This window comes from Dreissena polymorpha, chromosome 9 (genome assembly GCF_020536995.1).
Source record: "Dreissena polymorpha isolate Duluth1 chromosome 9, UMN_Dpol_1.0, whole genome shotgun sequence".
NCBI classification, from domain to species: Eukaryota; Metazoa; Mollusca; class Bivalvia; order Myida; family Dreissenidae; genus Dreissena; species Dreissena polymorpha.
In genome coordinates, this window is record NC_068363.1 from 65,356,733 (window position 1) to 65,382,430 (window position 25,698).

The window sequence follows — 25,698 nt, forward strand, 5'->3', positions numbered from 1 at the left end:
TGGATGATGTTTTTAGCGCAGATGGCTTTGCTGTGATCACCATGCAACAACTATTTCTTACCATTTTGGAAATATGGTCTAAACAAATGATATTGGGACATTAAGAGTCAATTTACTTTAAATTGGTATAAAATATTATTGCTTGATTTATAACTTCTGAATAATTATTAACAACACTTAAGTTATATACAACACAATTTCTACAGAAAGTACTATACATAAATAAATATGTCAACCTTTATTTCCCTACTGCACAGCTCTATTTCCCAATATCTGAAAGTCAAACTGTCACTTGGGAACTTTGGAACTAAATTTTGGGAAAAAGCATACTTTTTGATATTGGGAATACCACCCAATAACGGCTATCAAATCAGCCAAAAAAACTTATACAGATTCCTGGATATTTTAAGAGGACAACCCCTTGCCAGTGTCAGGTAAAGTTTCTGAGCAAGTGAATCTTTCAAGCAGGTCGCCTGGCTGAAAAGTTTAAGACTAGAGCTTTGACAAAAACCTGACAGAAAAAACCCTGCTCCGCAGCCATGCAAATGAAAATGTTCAAGAAAATACAGTCAAACCTGATTTCAGCGGTCAGTCAAGGGAAATGATCAAAGTGACCGTTGTCCACAGGTGACCTTTGAATTCGGATCACAATTTTAAGAAGGTTGGTCAGTTGGTAGTATTACTACGTCGTTACCCCACCCAGTCGTTTACATACAGTGTAAAAAAAATGCTCATTGCATTAACAAAGCATAATAACAGCATTAACGTACGCGTGTACATTGAATAATAGAGAATAATATCTTTTAGATTGATTTAATTTCATATTGTTAAATTAAACAATGACTTTATCAACGCTGGTATAATTGTTTACTCATGCATCTCATTCATTCAGTAAATAAAGCTTGTCACGTTCCGTTGACGTCACGTCCGTAAAAGCGGATTCGGTGTCATAAACCGATAGTACGGTGTAATTATACCGTTCTAATTCAAAGAAATAGCGGTCATTTAATTTAGCGATAATTACTTTCAACAAGTCATAAACTCTGATATATTTTCTTTTGAAGATACCCCCACAATTACCCCCGGAAAAGAAACCTTCTCAACACCTTATTATTTGTTTACTCGCAGCGGGCCGCTTTAATAATATCATAGACAATTACCGCTTTCAGACACTTTAAACGCAAAATAGACGGACAAATAATGTGCTGTGTTTTCAATTTTCGCGACTCGAGACGACTGACGCGTGACCGTTGATTTCAGGTCAAACATGAATTTCGGAGTGGAATATAGTGGCCGTTGGCCGTTATGGTCAATTGGCCGTTAAATTCAAGTGTAATATAGAGTGTTTTTCGTCGGGGGGATTCCAGACTGACTGTTGTCTGCAGGTGACCGGTAAATTCAGGTGGCCATTAGGTCAGTTTCGACTGTATACCTCATACAAAGAAATGAGACTATGTGAAATTGTGTCTTGTTCATATACACTAAATGGTAGTTACATATTCAAAGTTTTGATTAAAACCCTTGGGAAATGTGAAAGTTGTTTGCTCTACAAACTTAGAATATTTTATCCTTCTGGCATAAAAAAAGGTATGTTCAAGGGCACATCTCCAGAACTCCAGATAAGGGTCGTATTTTCGTAATTCCGAATTATTTTCAAGTCCGTTACGTATTTATTTTAAAATCTTGTCGTACCATTAAGAATTACAAAATCAAGTTATGAATATTATTTTTACATCTGTTTGTATCGATTTTTATTGAGTTCTTTTCGCGTATTAAAGATCTTTGCGGTGCTTATATAGAATGGTTATCGGGTTTGTTTAACAAAGCGCAGTTTTTAAAAATAAAAGTGGCGTATACAGTCTATCTGTCAAAAAACATTGGCAGCGCCCAGAGTACGTCCTAGAAAACTGCAAAGCGTCAAAAAACACGCTTTTAACATATTGTACGCAAAGTGAGCCGAAGTTAAATGTTTAGAAAGACATTATAGAAAAGATCTTATAAGATGTTGTATGTTCAGTTGCCGACACAGTCGGAAAAGCTAAACAAAAACGCGACACGACGGGTCCAAACTAAAAAAAAAAAAAGAGTGGAAGGGACAAGTCCCGTGGCTAATCGTTGAAAAGATTGAAGGGGAGATCCGTTTTAAATGTGGAATATGTAAAAATTCATCTAAGGCATGCAATTTAAGCACAGTTTGGGCATATGAAGGTATTGGAAAAATAAAATTGTATAATACTGAAAAGACACTGTTGAACTCGTTTAAATAAAGATGGTAGTATGTTTATAAAGATTTTTTTTTCATGAAAATAACCATTATTATTTATTTTTAGGTCATTTAGAAAAAATAAGAATTATTTTCCAAAACTTAGTAGTAACGTTAAGAATAAAATTTCAGAGTCAAGAACTCTTTTTGAAAATCTGGTAGTAATTTAAGAATTTCACAAAACCTTATCTGGAGCTCTGCATCTCCCTGGAAAATTTGGATGACTGTGAATGAAAAAAGACATTTAAAAACCGGCAGTGAGATTCATCAACAGAACAACAGGCTGCATCACAATAGTGTTTGAATGCATGAAGATTCCTCCAATCCATGAAAGAAGAAAGGCACACAGGTTAAACTTCTATAAGGTGGTTGAGCCTTCTATAAGGTGGTTGAGAGACTTGTATTTAGTATCAGCCATGCCAAGCCAAGACTTCCTTTCTTTAGTCAATAAAACCAAACATTTTTTTCCAAGAACTTTCATTGATAATTAGGCAGATAATAGAGATACTCCATAAATAATGCCATTACAGTGTAAAACTTGTCAACACTAAAACTCATGCTTCCTAAAGAGAATAATAAAGTAGAATAAACTAAAACATAGTGTAGTACGTGCTCAGACAGTTGACAGCTTCGGGTCAACTGTTCTTATACAGTCCATTTCTCCAGTGCACCAACACTGAAACTGAAAGACTCTGCAAAATACCTATCCAGATCCACTAGAACCTTGTGTCTTGCACACCTACACTTCATGATTAAATAATTCAAGTTTCAACCTTAAATGCATACAAATGTCCAACCCAAAGAGCATAAAATTCAGACATGTGAGAATCAGTAGGCATGGAGAAAAGTAGCTAAAGAAACTTCAGCGTACAGTTTATATAGTATTGACCTACGTTAGCGTTACCGATCGCCGAAATCGCCATTGGCGATTACAATTCCTGGCTGGCGATTCAAAATAAGATTTTCATGTAATTGGCGATTGAGAAAAATAGACCCTATGCTTTAAAATTGCACACTCTAAATGCCTGTTTACAGGCCGTATAAATCGCCAGAAACATCGCTAAGATTACACAGATAACACCCTTACCAGAAAGGCCCAAGGGGATAATGACGACCGCCTAGGTCGATATTCCACATGGCTAATGTCTTAATTGGTCACACGTTACACTGCGACCAGCCTTTTAGAACATTTGGGTTTCTTGATGATTTACTTGATAACTGAATCACTGAAGCGTTCCGTGTAATGACCTATTCTATAGATGTTACGATTCAACGTTATCGAATCAACCAGTTCAGAATTGTCATTTAATCAGATGGGCGGAATTATGGCATTGACATTATATAGCCACTATAAACTAATTTCCCAAGAAACAAAGATTTTGATTGGCTAAAAAAGTAGATAAGAGTAACTTCCCTTTAGGGTTGCTATGCGACTTGAAAGACCGATTTAGAGAGCGGACAGAATAATGTAAACTCAGGAAATGACCAAATGTTAGGTTCGCGATAGGAGGACGTCTAAAATAGTGCAGACGTGAATGCAGAATCAAAAACGTCTACCTATCAAGTCTCACGGCTTCGCTGTGAGTCTCACTGTATTTGACATGCAATGACAGTCTCATGCCTACTAAGTAATTTCTCACGCATTTCTTCAATAACAAAAAAACAAAACAAAAAAAATAAAGTTTGGATTTCATAAAATGTCGTATAATTACTACCGAGACGGGCGGGCTGTTTTAGTGGTTTCAAACCTAAATACTACATACTGAAAACTGTTTAAAGGTGTTAATGTATAATTATCACTACGCCACCGAAATCTATGAAAACAAAAAAATCGGCTGCAAAACATCAGCAAGTGGCTCATCAGAAAAGAAAAATTGTCAAGCAAAAAAGGGCTATTTCAGACAAAATTAGTCTTAATTTTGCTCAGGAAATAGCCCCAAAACGCACCACAGACTATCTAGGATCCAAAAGTTTTCAGGGGGGGCATGCATCCGGACCCCCCTAGATTTGGCGACTAAGTTTTTTTCCTTAGCGCCAACCTAGGTATTAACAGACCTGTACGCTGAAGCGAACCCCGTATCGAAAGTCAACCAGAGTCGTAACATATTTATGTCACGCTATAAATCAAAGAAAGCTCATTTTCTTGGATACATTTCTACATATATTAGTGAATGAATATAAATTACTGCATCTGGGAATATTTCAAGGTTCAAATATTTCAAATGCATCTTACAATAGATGAAAATAACTCTCATCAGTCTGAAATTCACAATTTTGACGCCATTGTCGCTTTGTCACATGACAAGTTTTCATTTGGATACTTTCGGATCGACCTTGAAATTTTTTGCTGAAATTGTAAACATTACTTTCGTTTTCTGAAATCTATTATTTGTGATTAACAACTTACGCATGGTGGATTATAAGACTGATTTCAGTGTGAATCAGGTAGTTTTAAATAACATTTACTTTGAGTTTGTATTAACACTACAATTTGTTTACAAAACAACCCAGAATAATCTAAAATACTGGGAAATGTCATTCTGAATTTGAAAACACTTGAGCACATGGTATGTTACTAAAAATAGAAATAATGTCATATGACCGTGAAATCTCGGGAGATTTGCATTTCAAGAAAGTCTGTCACATCGCTGTTTTTCTCGATATGTAAGAGCAGAATAGATAAATTTTAAATGTTTAAGATAGTATTTTGTGAAAGAATATATCAGTTAAATGTGAAAAATGTTAATCTTTCCGATCAAGTGGTTGATTTGGGCCAATAACTGCAAATAAAAGCTGTTTTGGACCGGTCTTTGTTAACTGTCAACTTTTCGGGAATTTCTGGTTGACTTTCCTAATGCGATTGGTCCATAACCATAAAGTCGCGCCAGTCAAAAATCATAACAAGCGACATTTAAAGTTATGGTAGCCAGAACTAGGAGAATAGTGTATGTAATTCTAATTTTATGGTGATATTTTCATGTTTCAATTCAAAAGCTAGAGAACAAGATCCAATGGAGGAGTACGAACGTTAAGAAGTTAACGCTAATTTATTGATACATGAGATCGCTCTGCTAACCAATACAATAATGATTATTGCCAATATTGGGGAAATCAAACGTGTCCGAATCATGTGCATCCGAAACACTGAACTGCACATATAGCTGAACATTATTAAGCGAAAAGAATCCGACAACATGTCATTTGCTAGGTAAAACAAACAAATTACGTTCAAAATACATAACGTGGTTTATATTGTATGATAAACCGTAATTTGCATACACAAATTTAGTATTTCTTGTATCTTGTTCCCAACGAAGTTGTTTCCCTTAGCCAGGTATAGTGTAATTCACGGATCCATTCAAACACCCGGATGTTTAATTGGAAACGATACCATTTGTTCCTAAAGTAATGATATAAGCAGACTTCTCATAAGATAACTAGTTGCTGTTGAAGTTGTGTTTTTATTTTTTTTCACGAATTGCTGCAGAAATTTTAAAAAAATATTAAAATGAACCTCTGCGCAAATTTGGTTTTGTTGAAAATACTATCTGTTTACATTTACAAATCAAAGAGCTGAAGGCACTAAAGTTGTTCTCTATTGCATAATTTAATTAACAACTCAATTTTCAAAATTAATCGCAAGTTTGAAATCAACACAATCCATTTAAACTTATAAAGAGTGTGTCTTAACGCATGGGTCGCGATTTGTGTGCTCTTTTTATCATCCTATTTATTTTATAGAGATAACTTAGACAAAATAACAACAACATGGTCCTTTTTGACGTTCAGAAAGCATATAAAGTATGATGAAAATGGTACTGAGAACTGAATATAAAGACAATTTCCAAACACCATCATATTAAATGAATATTGTTTGAATATCGAATACCTATCATACTAAGAAAATAATTTCATGATGGAAATTCCCTGTACAAAACTTTTGATTTTTGACACCATATACAAATTCAAAATATGCAATAAGATAATGGATGAAAATAAAAAACAAATAAATCTGCGAGCAATACTTTTTACTCACGAATAAGATAGTCATAAAGTCATCCCTTTTGACACGAACCGTGTTGTTTATGCATTTCTAGTTACCCTAGCAGTTCACAAGTGTCAACAACTCTGACCTAAACATGGGTATAGAGCAACGATTAATGCGCTTTTTCGGCATAGCTGTTTTACCCAGCTTTTCACCTTAAATGACCTTTACATAACGCCAGCAGACACGCATGAATATATTCGACTATGTCATAGGCTGATTCGAGATTAAACCTCTGAACTTTGGCTACATCACTGATTCTGTGCTTAGTGCAAAGGATGTCTCACTATTCAGTGTAAGGAATTCCGGACTACTCTCTGTATGTTAAAACGACACAAACTGCGGCCCAGATACAATTACGCGTTAGAACCCATCTCGCAGAAATTCAGGGTCAGTACTCGTTCACTAAATCGTCCGGGGAATATATTATTAACTATCGATAAACACAGTTTTGCTGTCAAGATAAGAAAACAAACAAATAATATAGGGTCACGATAAGAGGGATATCGTTAAATTATTCACCCAAAAATGTTTGCTGTACTTGGCCAGCACGTCTGGAAATCTTTCTAAGCACCTGGATAGGCTGCCCTTGTTACAAGTTTGCTACTGTGAATTCAATTTTGTATAGAAAAGCATTGTGCTAAAATGTGCCATTAACAATTCACAATGAGATTTTTAATGGCCCACGTCATGCGAAAAAGGTTCTTATTCCATATGCGCCAATGATATGTATATCCCACTCAGCCTGCGCATCTCTCAATATGGTCAGGAGATACACAATGAGACCATATCGCATTAAGTGATTTTCTTAACAGCATCGCCTTCGGCAACACTGCGCAAATGCACATGTTGGGTTTAAGATACGCTGGCCAAAACGCATAAGACCCATGTTCGCATGACGCGGCTATGAACGTGTGATTTAAATGTGTCGAACGAAAACTGCGTGTAAATCAAATATTAACATACGATATATTTCGATACTAAAGAAATACACTCATAATAAGGCATGTGGGGACACATATGATGTGCACTACCGTAGTATAATTTTTATCTACTTACACTAATGTGTAGTACTCCCGTAGTATGCATTTATCTACTTACACTTATGTGTGGTTTGACAATGATAACACACATTCCATGCGGTGAATATGCGACAAACAAGTTAACAAACACAATAATTAAACTTTTGTTTTCAATTTTATTATTTAGAAACGATTGCAAACTTTATTTCAAAGTCAGCATTTGCGCCGACTACCTTTTTAAAAAATATTTATTGTTATATTTAGTTGTTTTTATATTCGGTTTTAGCGATTATAAAGCATTTTTGTTGTTGTCTATACTATACAAAAAGTAATTTGTGAACTCATGTTCATCGTTTTATTAATTGAGAACTGTGAAGGTAAATAGACTTAACTTTCTACTATTACTTTATTAGCACCCGTGAGTACAAAAGATCGCCGCTATCTGTTGAGAACAAAAGAATGTTTCCCAGACATATCAAATTTAACCCCACTGTAGTAGCATACACTATGAACGAGGTTACACAAAATCCAACTATACTTGTTTATCAGCATCTATTTCTAGCCTTAGATTATGAATGACACAAATACGATGCGACTATGACTTTTATTGAACAAGAATATACACTTCCGCGAGACGTACTATTCGCAAGCCTTTGTAAACTTCTATTAATTACAAACCAATGAAACTTTACATATCCAGAAGCCGGGGCCTTATGATTGCAATTATGTTAAAAATTGACTTTTAACCGAAGTCAGCAAAGGAAACGTAGCACCTAGTTGACCCTTTGTTTCTATGTGCGAATGCAGGTTAAAATTAAAAACCATTAGACCTATTTTCGCATGACGCGGCTATGAAAGTGTGATTTAAATGTTTGGAAAGAAAACTGCATCTTAATCAAATATTAACATACGATATATTTCGATGATGAAGAAATGAACCAATAATAAGCCGTGTGCGAACACATTATGCTGTTCACTCCCAAAGTATAATTTTTATCTACTTATACTTATGTATGGTTTCGCTATTATAACATACATTTCATGTGGTGAATATGCGACTAACAATTGAAAAAAAACACAATAGTTAAACCTTTGTTTTCAATTTAATTATTTAGAAACGTATATTTCAAACTTAATTTCAAAGTCAGCATTTACGCCGGCTAAGAGTAGTTAACAGCGAACTGGCTTGAAATTTTTGGTAGACATTAGTTATTCGCAAGCGAACAACTAAAAACATGAGCAAGTTATTTGATGATGTTAAAATGTAACATGACACACATGTATACGCAATGATTTATAAAGGAAAAATATTGCAGGGCAATCACTATTTTTGTTAATAATTTCCGATCTTTCGTTGATGATCGTCATTTAACCAAGCTTTGAGTTCTTTGTATATACTAGTGTAATAAAGCGGTAGATATTGTAAATAGCTTATTGGTAGACTTGCATCGAATTGAAAAAATAATAATGTATTAATAGATTCGTTGAAAATAGAAAAAAATATTAATTTTATCCAACATAGAATTATTAAGTAATTACCATTTATTGCATGAAACAAAAAATACTCGAATATAGTAACTAGGTTGTTGGAAAAACTCCTGGATTTGAAGACGACAATGTTATTTTGGAATTCGTTTCCATGGCAATAGATTATGTCGTGATCTATATATTTACCCCAATTGAGAAAGACGTTATCACAGAAATGTATATCGCTGCTCTCCGGTATAAAGGACATGCTAATAATAAAATGGCATTCTATCTTTATTTCATTTTTATTAGTCCCATATTTACATCCATCAATCCCGCTGAATGAACAGCAATTAATTAAAGCAAATGGCAAATCTAATTGTAGATTTCAACTCAGATAAAAAAATGCAGCATTATTTCTGTACGGATATGTGAATAATCCTAGATTAGAACAGATTCTGTTGTATTCGTGAAATGTAATAAACTCTGTATTGGTTGCCATTGCTGTTACACACACAATCTTCTTTTCAATTCCAGTGATTGCTTTGTCCGTAAAACACACTAATTTAACTTTTACATCTATCAATAAGTCGATTTTAAGTAAATCTGTTTAAAACAAGTTGTCATTGTAATGTATGTACATTCAATTTGTTTAGTTGTTTCAATGAGCTGTAAGCTGTTTTAAAATATCCTCATCATATTGATGGTGGCTAGGAAGCAACAGAGTGTATAATGCCCACAATCGTGCGACTTAGAAGCTATCAGAAGTTTGGAGTGAACAATCAAACCCGCGTAGATCTCTGGAGAGATGATCCCGCATATATCTACAAAGTCCTCCGCATGACCACAGTTATTCACGTACACTGTTAAATACAAGAACGAAACATTCCATTCGATACAGGGATGTCCTGCAAAGGTCGATAAGTTGGCACCCACCACTAAATGTATCAATCATGAAATTTCATACGCATTATTAGTATGAACATTTGTTTAATCAATCGAATATATTTAAAGCGGGACAAATGCCAAAATTGATCAAAAGCCATGCGAGAGAAAATACAGCATAATTCAAATCAAAATCGTAAACTTAAACGATGTATTAAAGTTTTAAGTTGCATTAAGTTGGGATCATCGATGCGACAATACACCACAATCTCGTTGACTATTTGTCAAATTTGTCAATATTATCTATGTTACACGCATTTTCTTATATTACTAAACTGCATTCTAAACAGTCCCTAAACAAATACTGTTAATATTTATCCCAATACAATATTCACCATTATTAAAAAAGCAACACACACAACCCACAGCATCAATAAAGTTCTCTTTAGTTCCCAGTCACTCAACAGCCTTTTCTCACAAAAGTCTTTGGTCCCAGCATCCAGCCTCCGACCAAAACGTACTACCAAGGACCTAGCCTGAAAGTCGTCCTCGCGCCAGGCACGACCAAGCCATAAAGTCGTCCTCGGGCCACTCACAACCAAGCCATCTAGTCGTCCTTGCGCCACGCACGACCAAGCCATCTAGTCGTCCTCGCACCACGCAGGACCAAGCCATCTAGTCGTCCTCGGGCCACGCACGACTAGCCATTTAGTTGTCCTCACCCCACGCACGCCAAGGCCATCTAGTCGTCCTCGCGCCACGCACGACCAGGAAGTTGGAGAACATCATATAACCTAAAAGTTATACGAAAATACACATATGCAGACACTTTAACACAAGAAATTTCACGGATGGCAAGAACAGGTAAATCTGTTGATGGTAAGGCACATAATTCCATGATTTGAAATACACTGTAATCCGCTAGAATATACACAAATGCAGATACTTTAAAACATTAGAAATCTCACAGATGGCAAGAACGGTAAGGCACATAATCCAGGATTTGGAAGTAATCAACAAGAAAATACACAAATGCAGACGCTTGAACATACACATTAATCCAGGATTGGTAAGCCGGGAACTCAAAACCAGAAAACTGATTAACACTGCAACTGAAATCAATTGAAGACTTTTCACAGATTTGAATAAACACTTATATCCCCAAACATCAACATGGTTTTTTCATAAATTTAAATCCTGTAGCAGAATTCATAACCTTAACACAGTAATCCACACATTCATCTTATTAGAAAAACCTTAATTTTGATGATGACACTTAATAAATCCAGAACTGGAAAACACAATGTTTAATTGCACAACACATAAATCTAGGAATGGCAACACAACACCCAAAACCAGGAATCTAATGAACACTGCAACTAAAATCCAGTTAACACTTTTCACACAATATGACCAATGAACAATTGTCTCAGAAGTTTATTCGAGCAACAGAATACATTTCTTCACACAGTAAAACAAAACATTCACCTAATTAGAACAAACTTGATTTTATTCATCACGTTTTTAATATATTCAGACATGTAAAAAAAACGAATTTCACAATACATGTATTTTCACAAATAAAGTCCACATTTTATCATTGTATTTCTGATGTTAACAATCCAAGCTCAACTTTAGAAATGGTTTCACAAATGTGCACTGACTCTTTATAGTGGCACTATTACTGGCTTAATTAGGTGTTTAAGTGAGTGTGACTTTAAAAAGATGTCTAGAACTAACAAAGCTATAAGCAGATGTTGATAGGGAAAAATATCCTTCCCTAGGACAAGAGTTCATTGATGAGATTTGGCTGAACAGCGTGGTCAAAGTATGAACATAAATTTGATTGCAGAGACAGTTGACATGAATTTTATGGTCATTTCTGTCAATCATAGTTAATTGATAAGATTTGGTTATTAACATGATCAAAGAACGAACATAAATTTGATTGCAGAGACAGTTGATATGGATCTAATGGTCATTACTGTTAAATTTCTGGAAATTTTCTGCATTCTGAGATAAACAGTTAAGGCATTAGTACTGACAGTGTGTTTATGATTCAAGCAGTATCGAAGAATGGTTGTTTTGCCAGGCAAGTTAAATAAACATTCTATTGTCTGAAATATGTTGCCATCAACATAAAGAGGTTCCAGTCTTCCATCATTTTGCTCTGAAAAAATCAGTCTGTCTTCTATTTCGAAGTCCCATTCTTAATGTAAAAGTTGATGGTGGTGTGATTTGTGTTGTTTCGACTAATCATTTCTGTGGAAACCAGTAAAAGAATAGTTTCATTTGAAGCACATTCTGTGAACTAAGATGCTTGACAAATTAAAATTATAACACGATCTTTAAAACATCGTTCATTAATAATCCAGGTAAAACCATGTGATCCTGTATAGGCAACACATTATACGGATATCTTCTAAACTATACATCAACTAAAGGATATTCAAACTAAGCCATGAATTGCAAACTGCAGGTGGTTCACTGGTAAAAAAATATCCCTGGATGGTTAAAGGCCTTCTTCCATCTAGTGGATGACAACCCATGTACGTCTGGGTCAATACATTACAACATAGGTCCATCCACAATCAAGTGAATGGCGCAACCCATGTCCGTCTGGGTAATTGCAACATTGTAACACCTCACGGAGAATGATTAACAAAAAGCGAGGACTTGAGCTGGTCATTAGCATTGACAGTTATGTCGTAATCATTCTTGGAAAAATGATATGCTAGATCGTAGTTCTAGTGCCGTCCCCTCTCCCACCCCTTTTGGAGATACTTCTTGACCATTATCCAAATTCATATCTCGCTTCCTCAGACAATCCACTTTACCAGTGTACCTGTGAAAGTCCGTCTTCACATTTCCCACTCATTATGCAACTGAAAACATCATGTTTTCAAAATAAGTAAAAGTGAATTCGAAGCATGAGAACTTCGTCTGATCACTACTGGAAAGATTAGTGTTTCGAGTGTACAGATTATCACATTTAAATAACAAACTCTGACCATGTTAAACGATATTTTAAACAAACACTGCAGACTTTAAGAGGCACATTTTCCAGTGCGGTTTCAGTGCTGTAACAATCCCATGTTGTTGGATCACATGGCATTCTGTTTAAATTGTAACAGTTTAAGTGATTATTTTCAATTTGATATTCAAGTTTTAAAATCATCTCATAATTTCCACAGGTCACATGCACCATCTATTTCTTCTATTCTTCTTGTATATTTACGCATAGTTTCAAACGCTGTTCAAAGATATTTACATCGATTCAGCTTAAACTTTCTATGGTTATTCCGATTTGAAGCCAGTCTGAACTTTTCCTCAGGTTCCACTAAACAGCTAGCAGCTGACCCTGTGCTTAATACATAACTTTGACCAACAGTTATTCCAAAAATTGGCAATTATCATGGCAATTATAACGGCAATTATCACGATGAAGCGCGGTACAATTTCCATAGTTCCAACCGCAATAAAACACTCCCCAGTTGACTGCTTCCAACAGCTCAATTTCATCCTGTTGTCTCTGATTGATGGTTGCTATTAATATATCCCACTGAAAACTACCTGTCCAAATCACAGTTGATTTTAATAATTCATTTCAATTTTAAAGTCCAACGTGAATCCAATAAGACTTTTCACCAGCACCACAACAATTGAAGAGTTTGAAGGCCCATTTCCGCAAAACTGCATCAAAAAAGAAATAATCGAAGTTTCACGTGTTAAAGTTTATACATTCGTTAAAATAAATTTTACAGAAATCCCCGAAGTTTCGCGTGTTACAGTCCAATCATCCGTAAAAATAAACTTCACAGAAATCCTCGAAGTTTCGCTTGTTAAAGTCCATACATCCGTAAAAATAAATTTAACAGAAATCGGTGAAGTGTCACGTGTTTAAGTCCATACATCTGTAAAAATAAATTTCACAGAAATCGTTGAAGTTTCGCGTGTAAAAGTCCGTACATCTGTAAAAATAAATTTCACAGAAATCGTTGAAGTGTCACGTGTTAAACTCCATACATATGTAAAAATAAATTTCACAGAAATCGTTGAAGTTTCGCGTGTTAAAGTCCATACATCTGTAAAAATAAATTTCACAAAAATCCCACCACTGTACACCAGTGTAACCGTTTTCTCCCCACGGTCAGTTGGCGCATGGCCCAAAACAACATGGATTAGTTTGGGCAATTTCTCACTCTTAACACTTTTATAAAAAAAAAATACACTAAGAAATAAACTCAGAAATACACTAGCATGATAAGAAAAAACACCTATAAAAGACTGCACTTTAAATATGCTAATTTCTGACATTTGCAATTTATATGCAAATTTCTCGAAATATGCAAATTTCTGGGAATTCTCAGAAGTGACCATGATTTATAGCAATTAGCAGTAGTAAGATTTTTTAGCTTTTTGCAGAAATAAGAGATATGTGAGTCACCCCTCACCGGAGAGATGGCCTACACCTGGTATTTATCAGAAGTGTGTGACCAGCAATAAGAGTACAGATTAGTATCCATTACTCCCAACTTGAACATAATTAAATGGCTAAAATAGGCTTACTAAAAAAATGCAACACCACACATTTGCCGATTACACTCTTACCGTCTTATGTCTTATCGAAGAACGTCTGTCAGCTGATCATCCTTGATTATCCTTGACAACGTCATACGTATCAGTGATTTCGACATTACATTTAGAAAAGACAAGGAAGCATATTCTGTTTTTGTTTTATAGTTACAAAATTCTTTTCAGCGACCGCACCAAATATCAGAACTTGAAAATATACAACAATAATTTATTTGGCTACAAGTCAAGGATACACAGGCAACAAACTTCGACCGCCGATAAATGGAATAAATAAAATATGTATGTTTTAAAAACGCTTTTTAAATCTCTCAACACTTTATGCTGCTCATTGGGTCATTGTCGACCTGAAATGGCCCACAAGTCATCCGGGGGTGACTAGAAGCCGATTCTTGTCACCCTAGGGTGACTTCAAGCCGATTCATGTCACCCTGGGGTGACTTTAAGCCGACCGGATGACTGAAATCGGCTTGAAGTCACCACAGGGTGACGGGTGACATGAATCGGCTTCTAGTCACCCCCGGGTGACTTCAAGCCATTTCAGATCGACAATGACCCAATGAGCCTTAATGCTTGTTGATGACGTAATTGACGATCAATTGAATCATACAAACCATCAACTATAAGATATTCTGACACAATAAATCGTTCGTAACGTTTACACTTATGACTGAGCCCACAAGTGTAACAGATTCAGAACAAATTTGTAACACTTTGATAAGGCGACAAGCCGTGATAAAACGGCGACATTCGTAATACGACCCGTGCAAACGATTTACATAATCGAACAGTAATTGCACCATGTAATTATCTGATTGGAACAAATAAAAATATTTCAGAATCATAGTTAACACTAGAAATGGCGCGGCAGAGGCCGACGCGTATCCCCACGCCGCATGTTTGACCCAGGGGCGCCCCAGGGTTGATAATGGGTCCATGCATAGTTGAGATTGACCGTATTGTTATAAGAGAAGCTCAGTATCAATAAGAAGTGAATCGGGGTGTATAAAGGAAAAAAAATATAGCAAAAGACAATTCTGGGTGGGTGTGGCCTATTATAGGCGGGGCGCCACAGGGTTGGTAAAGAGGTCATACATAGTTGAGATTGACCTTATTGTCATAAGAGATGTTCAGTATCAATTAGAAGTAAATCGGTGAAGAAATGAAGAAATTATAGTAAAAGGCAATTTTGGGTGGGCGTGGCTTATGTGGGCGGGGCGCCCCAGGGTTGGTAATGGCGCCATGCATAGTTGAGATTGACTGTATTGTCATAAAAGAGGTTCAGTATCAATTTGAAGTGAATCGGTGTAGAAATGAGTATATTATAGTAAAAGGCAATTTTGGGTGGGCGTGGCCTTTGTTGGCGGGGTGCCCCAGGGTTGGTAATGGGGCCATGCATAGATTAGATTAACTGTATTGTCATAAGAGAGGTTCAGTATCAATTTGAAGTGAATCGGTGTAGAAATGAAGAAATTATAGTTAAAGGCAATTTTGGGTGGGCGTGGCCCATGTGGGTGTGGCCTATTATGGGCGGGGCGCCCCAGGGTTGGTAATGGGGCCATGCATAGTTGACATTGACCGTATTGTCTTAAGAGAAGTTCAGTATCAATTAGAAGTGAATCGGTGTAGAAATGAAGAAATTATAGTAAAAGACAATTTTGGGTGGGTGTGGCCTATTATGGGTGGGGCGCCCCAGGGTTGGTAATGGGACCTTACATAGTTAAGATTGACTGTATTGTCATAAGAGATGTTCAGTATCAATTTGAAGTAAATCGGTGTAGAAATGAAGAAATTTTAGTAAAGGGCAATTTTGGGTTGGCGTGGCCTATGTGGGCGGGGCGCCCCAGGGATGGTTATGCGGCCATGAATAGTTGAGATTGACCTTTTTGTCATAAGAGAGGCTCAGTATCAATTTGAAGTAAATCGGTCCAGAAATGAAGAAGTTAATGTAAAATAACATAAAAAAATGAGTGAAAATCTCTGACCCTGTCCCGCCCCAACCCCCATAACTTTTTACCCAGGGGTCAGATCAAAATTCCGTCACTGTCACCGTCGCACCTATGCTCATAACTACCATGTATGTAAGTTTCAAGGTTCTAGTGCTAATAGTGTAGGAGGAGCAGGTGGCCAGGACTGTCGGACTGATGGACGGACGGACAGACGCACATCAATACAATATCCCCACTTTTTCTCCGAAAAACGTGGGGATAAAAAAGAAGTATACAACAGAACGATTTTTAAACCGATCTTATATATGATAAAAACGCCGTATCGTATCGTCAACACACCAAATATGTATTGGAAATTTATCAAACGCCGTGTGGAAGACAACTCGTCCGTATGTGACCATATCGAGCCACCAAATAATAAAGAGCAGTCGTTTCAACTTTCAAATTTTAAAGATAATTGACACGTCTTTATCTGTTACGAATATTGATGACAAAGACATCAAGTTGCAAACTTTTGAATCTTGAACTTTTAAAGACGATATAGAGGACGTATTTAATAATTGTATTATTACTAAAGCAATCGGCCAATACGAAATTAGTTATCAAATGTTGAAACAGTCATCAACTCAATTATTAAAAGCGCTTGGCACTTTATTTGCACATAATTTAATAGACTCGTGGTGACTAGCAAACGCCATTCCGCTGTTCAAAATGGGAATCAAAGACACTCATTTATATAACAGTCACGTCTCCTTAATTAGTTGTGTGGGAAAACTTATCGAACGAGTTATCATTAAATATGTGTATACTAACTTAAGCTATAAAAACTCATCTATACTTATAAGTCCGGCGTTTCTTGGGCATACCAATCGATTTACTGATATAACCAATCAACTATGTTAAGCATTTCAAGACACACAAAGCCATAGCAGTGTCCTTTGTGATCTGCCCACGGCAGTTGATCGAGTTCGGCATTTTTTGGACAAAATGGTATAACCGGGATAATCGATTTGCGGCCCCTAAATTATTAATCCGACAACACCAAAAGGGTGTTTGTTTGTTCCACTTTTTCAAACGACAAAACTGTCAAAGCTTGAGAACCCCAACGTCCTGTTTTATATCATCTGATTTCCTTTGTCTATCTAAACAAAATTGCTGATCGTTCGATAAATAATTTACGTTTGTTTTCTTACCACAGTTTCCTTCATGTTACGTAAAATGACGAGAGCTTGATTGAAATACGGACATCATGAAGATTAACAACTGGGACGAACATTGGCTTGTCACTTATAAACCTGACTTAACAAAACGTGGCTTGTTTACTACAGAACTAACCAAAGCCACCCTTACTTATTCATGGGAACACTTCATATTTTGTAATACACCACAAGCATCTAGGTATGGTATTAAAATAGGTATCCGGACGATCGCTCCTACGGACAATGGCTCCTACGCGAAATTTGGCAGGGCGGACAGTCGCTACTACGAGGTTTTGACAGGGCGAACAGTCGCTCCTACATTAATTTGCCAATCCGGACAATCGCTGCTACATTATGTTGACAACCCGGACAGTCGCTCCTACATTATTTTAACTCCACGGCAAAACGTAATTATGAACATTTTCATTCCTACGCAGAACTTCTTTGGCGGAAGCATAATTCCCCAACCAGGGGAATGTGATGCGTCTTAGTATAGAGGTGTACACACCGGTCTTACTGACCTGTGTACTAACGCGAAAGGAATTGTGGGTGGAATTTCTTTTACGAGTGAAAAGTGAAAGCGAAAGCAGGTTAGGTAAGTGTGCTTCTGATTATCGCTATCAGCCTTAATAAAGATTCAAAATCACATTTAAACATAATTGAATAACATTTCTTTACACAACAATCCGTTTTAAACACACAATAAAAATGATTTTCCTTTCATTATAAACATTTTGATTCCTACGCAGAACTATTTTGGCGGAAGCATAATTCCCCAAACCAGGGGAATGTGATGCGTCTTAGTAAAGAGGTGACAATAACGTAGTGACGTCACCATTAACGTATTGACGTCACCATGTATGTATAGAATGCACCGGTCTTACTACGTAGTGACGTCACCATCTATGTATAGAATGAAGAAACGCCGTATGTTAAAGGTTATGAGCAAATAAATTTACAGGCAAAATTGATTATTTTATTGCCATATGTTTGCTTGAATTTCATACACATTTTTAACTTTTACTATCGTTTTTTTACAAAACATTTGTCAAGAACTTTGCATGTACATTTTGTAAAAGGTAAAATATTAGAACATCGGCGAGTAGGAATACGTACTTAAGGTTGCCGGATATCAACTAGTTTATTCGACCTTGCTTATTTGGTCAATGTTTGCAATAGAGGCAGGATAAATGAAAATATCTTGATTGACACGCTTAATTATAGTTGCGTTTTCTACACCACGATGTTCATTTTTTTTATAAATATACCAAAACATAGCGATGGGCGTTTATATATATGTTTAGAAAAACTCTTACTCGCTACCAAATACATGCGTTCAACCACGAACCATGTTTCTACTAGTTAATTTTATAATTTTTATTTCATTCGCTTTCGAAATCATTGAATTTTTCGGAGCAAACGACAGCTTTAAATATTAATATTTATATTATGTTTTTGTGTGGGCTATTTGCTCACTCAGAACGCTCGCAGTGTGACAGCGCCTAACATGAACATAGCATAGTTTATTAGACCAGATATCATATTTTAAACTCTTAACTCTCTCTTCAGATGTTCAACTTGACTTTAGCAAAGATAAATAAAGATAAAGGATCGATTTAATATTGAAATTATTGTGCCGAGTTTGGTCTATTCATACAGTATTGATACAATACGGAATAGAAAAGTCGAACCGGAGTAGATTACTTAAAAACTTGTTTAACATCGGTAAATACTGATGGTGGGTATTTTGACAATATAAACATATGTTCAAAAAGCATTATGAATAAAAGTGAGGCATAAGTCTACGTTTAAAATTATGTAAAAAGCATTCCGCGGGGAAACGGCAGTTCTACATTAATAAATAATGTATACTACCGCATGGGTGGATTGTGTGCCTAATAGAGCATAACATAGATACAATTAACAAAACAACAATCAAATAATATATAATACAGGCATATGTTGTATGAGCGACCCCTTATTCGTATCGCCTATTTACTACCGCTTATGATAGACATGTATCGAAAAAGAAGCACACACACTCAATGTTCAATTGGTTGGAATCAGTAGCTCTTACAGCTGTTATTTCAGCCATTGTTTAATCTATGTTTATGAAATATATTTACAATCTTTCTAACACCTTGTTTGTTCGACAATTTTCTGTATACACAACGCTAACTTGATAGTATAATATCTTTTGTAGTTCGACTATGTTTCTAAATTAGTAGTTTCAAAACATATACCCTATGTTAATAGATGTCGATACTGACAAAACGAATACACTAAATTTTGTGTAATATATTCTTTTCACGCGCCACGTTATGACATTCATCATTCCATGCTCTTTCTACATATTTGCACGGATTTAGATGGTTTGGTTGTGATCAATTCTGAGGAAATAGTGAGGTAATCCTCGCCATTAAACCCCCACTGCTTTTCACTGACCGTCGGTGATCCAAGTTTTAATAAGTGTTCATGTATGTTTATAGTATGTTGCAAGTGAAAGTGTTAGCTAAAATAAGTATTTGTCTCTTGTAAAGTTTCCGGAGTTACTTGCTACTGAATCATATTTACAAACATTACTGTTACTTTTGCCAATCGAAAACAATCCGAAGTTAACCAATTGCTGTCTCTAGACTCATTAGCTTTTTATTTCGCATCTGCACACAGTTTTTTGCTGTGTTTATTAGTCATTCAAGTTTATACAGGTAGCTAAATGATTTGAGGATGGAGCATGAAACTGCTGTATTTGATAAAGAAACCTAAGCCGAAACAACAGTGTTACGCTGCATTATCAGTTTTCCAAGCAATAACAACGCATTTATTTGAGGACAACCGGAAGTCGCCCATGTGACACTTTTAAAAGTGAAATATACCTGCAAAACGCAATACATTTGTTATGTATTCTTTTACTAACGACAATAAGTTTTTGATCATAAAATAGTGTTTTCATTCGTATTTCGCACACATATATTTATGTGCGATGACTAATTATTCTTGCTATTAACCAGCTGGTTGTTTATGTTTTTGACAGTTTATGTGGTGGACGTTTTGCAAGGGTGCCACTGTAGATGGTCGCATATAAAATGAGGAATTGTACGTCTTTTAACATCTATTATAGAGCAACAGCATAGGGAGTATGTTTTGCCTTCTAGAGATGGTTAATGCACCGAGTATAGTGTCCGTTCTTTTGTTAGTCTGCGTCTCTGGTGCCGTCGGTCAGATGACGACAAGAACCGTGGTAACCAGGAAGTTCAGGTACGAGACGGCGTGCTGGGATCAGCTTTATGGATCACCAGTTTCCGGCTGGGATTATTACAAGGTAGGAGAACTTGTCGATGGTCACTTCGCTTTACTAGTAGATCTATGTGTCAGTGCAAGACGAAACAAAATGATCGTTTTGTCGTTTTAAGGAACTAAGTTTGCTAAAACCATACTCAAATGTATATATATATATATATATATATATATATATATATATATATATATATATATATATATATATATATATATATATATATATATATATATATATATATATATATATATATATATATACAAAAAAACACAAATAGGGCTTTCATGCACATAAATACTTTATATATTATATATATAATATTATATATATATATATATATATATATATATATATATATATATAAAGTATATTCATTTATTCTGAATGTCTCATTGTGTTTTTTTGCGGTCTGATGAGATTAAAATAATACCCATTTGTTCACTCCCTACGCTGGAATTGAACTTTTTATCTTCCAAACATTATATTAAAGGGGCCTTTTCACGCTTTGGTATATTGACAAAAATAAAAAAAATGTTTCAGAATCGCAATTATTTGTTGAAGTTATGATATTTGTAAGGAAACAGTAATACATAACATCGTGTGACGATTTAAATCCCTGAAAATTATAAAGATTTGTAAGACGAAACGATCAAATAATTTCTAGAAGTCTGGTGTCGTTATATTTTGTGATACTTCGGGGATTGCTTAATAAAGTCTAAAATACATCACTCATTGTATGAGCACGGATGGCCGAGTGGCCTTAGCGATTGACTTTTACTCCAGGGGTCAGTGGTTCGAGTCCGGTTGAGAGTTACTTTTTTTGCTTTCTTTAATTTTATTCTTGTTTTTTTTTTGTTTTACTGGAGCTTTTAAGATCCAATGTTTACAATTATCAATATAAAGCATTTAATGACACACTTCATTACATGCCAAAATCTGTGAAAAGGCCCCTTTAATTACAAACTGCGATATTTTCTCTCTTTCGTGTGCTTAAAATTAAATAAATTCCAGATAACAAGCAAAGAGAAATGCCAGATGAAATGCGTAGACGCTGGGCCCACGTGCGTGGCGTTCTTGTGGCGCCAGACGGCGTCCTGGTGTCGTCTGAACCAAGTTAAGTTCGCGAACAGAACGCTGGACTGCGCTAACTGGGACCACGTGGTGTACGCGGAGGAGACGGTAAATCGACGTCAATATTCACTAAGCCTGACATCATCGCCAGTCATCGAAACTATCCAAAATACCCCTAAACTGTTTAAAGGCGTCTGTGTACAATTTAAAAAAAACAACAAGACAATTACAGAAAACATAAGCAATACGTGTCATACTTTCTGCGAGAAATTATTTTCACGTAAGAACAATTACAATGCATAATATATATGATTTGAAAAATGCAAACAGCGGATATTATTGAAGATAATTTATTCTTATTTTTATATGAAATGAAAAAAGTTCAGATTTTCAAACCGAAGAGAATAATTGCATTTCAAAATGTTCTTATGAGCGTAGAATTGAAGAAGTGAAACGACTTTCTCATCATTAATAGCAATTTAAACAGCACGTTGTGAACAAATCATGAACAGTGGCGCCTGTAAATATTGTCATATATTTATAAAATTTGATACAGTTTTCCAAAATAGAGTCGAGTTCGGTTGTTAACAAACATACACAATCATAACAACGTAGAAATAATATAATTTCTTAAAGATAAAGAATTGGTAGGACTGTTCTACTAAAACCACTATGGTTATAATTATTAATAAGGAAGAGCATTAATAATTTCGCTAGAATGTTAATTTTTTTACTCCCATACCATCCTAAATTGAGAACATGTGTGTTTCAGACCGAAGACACGCTGCACTTTGCGAAACCTTTATTATTATGTAAGTAAAAGAGTTTTCGTATTTTTTTTAACAATCACATTTGGCCAAACTTTGTTCTTATTAGTGTGCAGGCATTGCAAGAGAGACCTTTGATTGAACGATGTCAGAAAAATCTGTAATTAAGAAATAAAGATACATTATTATATGATGTACGTGACAGTATACAACAGTTAGGAGTTAGAATTTTGAGACAATAAGAAATAGCTCTCTGCGATAATCGCTTTGTTAAAACTAAGACGTTAATGTGTATTCATTGTTTTGTGTACAAGCGGACGTCAGTATATGTATGACAATTTCTAAAATGCGTAGTACGTTAAATAGGCCAAACGACGGTGTGCTGACCTTATAATTCATGTATTTCTATGTTGAATAAATACTACATTTAAAATGTATTAATCCCATACAGTTATACGGTAACTTACAATATACGCTCCACAGACATTGTCTGCATCGGCGCCTGTACCAACGCGGTAACCAAGCCTGATGGGACGTCGTGGCGTCTGTGTGACGGTGGCGGGGCTGGGGTGTGTCACCCCAAAATGGGGCGCATCGAGGTCAACATCGGGGGTACATGGGGAACGGTGTGTGACGATAGCTGGGGCAACTACGACTATGGTAACGGATATGGGTATCAAATGACCCTTAATCTGGACGTAACTTGCAGAATGTTTGGTTACAGGTAATCGTCCGTGTCCGACGTTTGCGCACAGTATAACAATTTCTATGCCCCCGAAGGAGGGCATATATTGATCGGACTGTCCGGCCGTCTGTCCTTCTGTCCGTTCGTCCGTCCGTCCGTCCTTCCGTCACACTTTGCGTTTAGGTTTCGAAAATTGCTCATAACTGCTATGTCCCTTGACATATAACCTTAATATTTGGTATGCATGTGTATATGGACAAGGCCTTTCCATACGCACAAAATGTTTGACCCCTGTGACCTTCACGTTGAACTTAGGGTCCGCGTTAAGGTTTCGAAATCTGCGTTTAGATTTCGAAAATTGCTCATAAGTTCTATGTCCCTTGACATATAACCTTCATATTTGGTATGCATGTGTATATGGACAAGGCCTTTCCATACGCACACTAATTTTTACCCCTGTGACCTTCACGTTGAACTTAGGGTTCCGCGTTTAGGTTTCTAAATCAGCGTTTAGGTTTTTAAAAATGCTCATAACTTTTATGTCCATTGACATATATCCTTCATATTTGCTATGCATTTGTATATGGACAAGGCCTTTCCATACGCACAAAAAACTGTACCCCTGCGACCTTTACCTTGAACTTAGGGTCCGCGTTTACGTTTCGGATTATGCGATTAGGTTTCTAAAATTGCTCATAACTTCTATGTCCATTTACATATAACCTTGATATTTGGTATGCATGTGTATATGGACAAGGCCTTACATACGCACAAAATGTTTGACCCCTGTGACGTTGACGCTTAACTTATGGTCCTCGGTTAGGTTTTCAAATCTGCTTTTATTATCGAAAAATGTTCATAACCTCTATGTCCCTTGACATATAACCTTCATATTTGGTATGCATGTGTATATGGACAAGGCTTTTCCATACGCACACAAAATTGTACCCCTGCGATCTTTACCTTGAACTTGGGGTCCGCGTTAAGGTTTCAAAATCTGCGTTCGGGTTTTGAAAAATGCTCAAAACTTCTATGTCTCTTGAGATATAACCTCCATATTTGGTATGCATGTGTATATGGACAAGGCCTTTCCATACGCACACACATTTTGACCCCTGTGACTTTGACTTTGAACTTAGGGTCCGCGTTTAGGTTTCGAAATCTGCGTTTAGGTTTCGAAAAAAGCTCATAACTTCTATCAAGCATTTATAGGGGGCATAAGTCATCCTATGGTGACAGCTCTTGTTATTAAACTAATAAGCGTTTCCAGTAAAAATGAAGTTATGAAGCAAACAATAGAATAACTAAGGAAATTATAATGCATTTAAAGTCATTGATATATATGTCTTGTTTGATTGGTATACACTGCTCGTTGTTTTTATATTTTTTTATTATTAATACATTCAATATCAACACGAAAATGAAGACAATATATACCATTTAATTTGCAATTCTTATAGTCTTATATAAACATGTTTATCGACGTTTGTATTGACCTAACATTATCATAATTTCATAGCGGAAGTACCGGGGTGACCAGGGACATGGCATATTTCGGGATGGGCGCTGGTCCAATACTGATGGATGACGTCCTCTGCGCGGGCTCCGAGATTACATTGACCCAGTGTAGCTACACCAGTTTACACAACTGCGTTCACGCAGAGGATCAGGGTGTGGAATGCCTTTAATTGAAACATTTCCCCCCTCATGTTGGCAATTCTTTGTTATCGGACATGTTTAACCGAAGTTTGGTGTAAATGTTAAAGCATTCATGGTGTTGTTTTTTTGTTAGTTATTTCTTATTTTATTTGGTTTTAAACTTTTTTATTTTTTATTTTTCGTTTTTAAGCTCATATGAGCACGAAATTCTCGTGGGAAATTATTGTTGTCACTATACGTCCGGTGTTAATCGTCTTTTTCGTGCGTCGTGTGCCGTGCATAGCTCGTCGTCAACTTTACGCTCGAAACAAATCTAGATGCCTAACTTTTTTAGTCCAATCTTGATGCGTGTTGGCCAGACTAAAATCTTGGCAAAGGTCGAATCTAGATTATCAGGTCAAGTAATAGAACAACTTTTTACCACTCTAGAAGCCACAATTTTGACTCAATCGTGGTGCACCTTGGTCGGAATATTAAAAGTGGCAATCTTTAAGTATAGTTTTAATCAGGATCACGTGCGTCAAAATAACAAACAATTTATGATGTCAAGTCTTAGAAAAACTTAGTAACCACCTTAGAGCCCACATTTTTACCAAAAGTTTTGCGTAAATATGGACGAAACTTTGTCAGAATGTTGATTTTGACACGATTAAGGCCGATTTTGAATCTAGATCAGATGTGTCCAATGGAGAGGTCACCGGGTCAAATTAGTCCGTGTAACTACACTAGAAGCAGCCTTCAAGGCTCATTTTAATGACAATGGTGAAATGGTGATCTTGACAAATAAAATGACCA

At 36.0% G+C, this 25,698-nt stretch overlaps 2 protein-coding genes across 2 annotated transcripts in view; one reads left to right on the forward strand and one right to left on the reverse strand.

Annotated features, from left to right (window-relative positions):
* The window catches only part of LOC127846117 (glycosylphosphatidylinositol anchor attachment 1 protein-like), a 43,337-nt gene extending 37,691 nt beyond the window's left edge, over window positions 1–5,646 (reverse strand). Inside the window, exon 1 of the mRNA XM_052377293.1 lies at window positions 5,543–5,646. The gene's annotated coding sequence lies outside the window, so the exon portion shown is untranslated. The remainder of the gene's footprint in view (window positions 1–5,542) is intronic.
* A 12,337-nt stretch (window positions 5,647–17,983) lies between these two features.
* LOC127844485 (deleted in malignant brain tumors 1 protein-like) lies at window positions 17,984–25,014 on the forward strand. The gene is made up of 6 exons (XM_052374753.1): window positions 17,984–18,018; window positions 20,621–20,745; window positions 21,733–21,900; window positions 22,565–22,604; window positions 23,043–23,283; window positions 24,764–25,014. The coding sequence occupies exons 2-6, from the start codon at window positions 20,647–20,649 to the stop codon at window positions 24,930–24,932; spliced, it is 717 nt and encodes a 238-aa protein (XP_052230713.1). The 5' UTR covers window positions 17,984–18,018; window positions 20,621–20,646; the 3' UTR covers window positions 24,933–25,014.
* The last annotated feature ends 684 nt before the right edge of the window (window positions 25,015–25,698 follow it).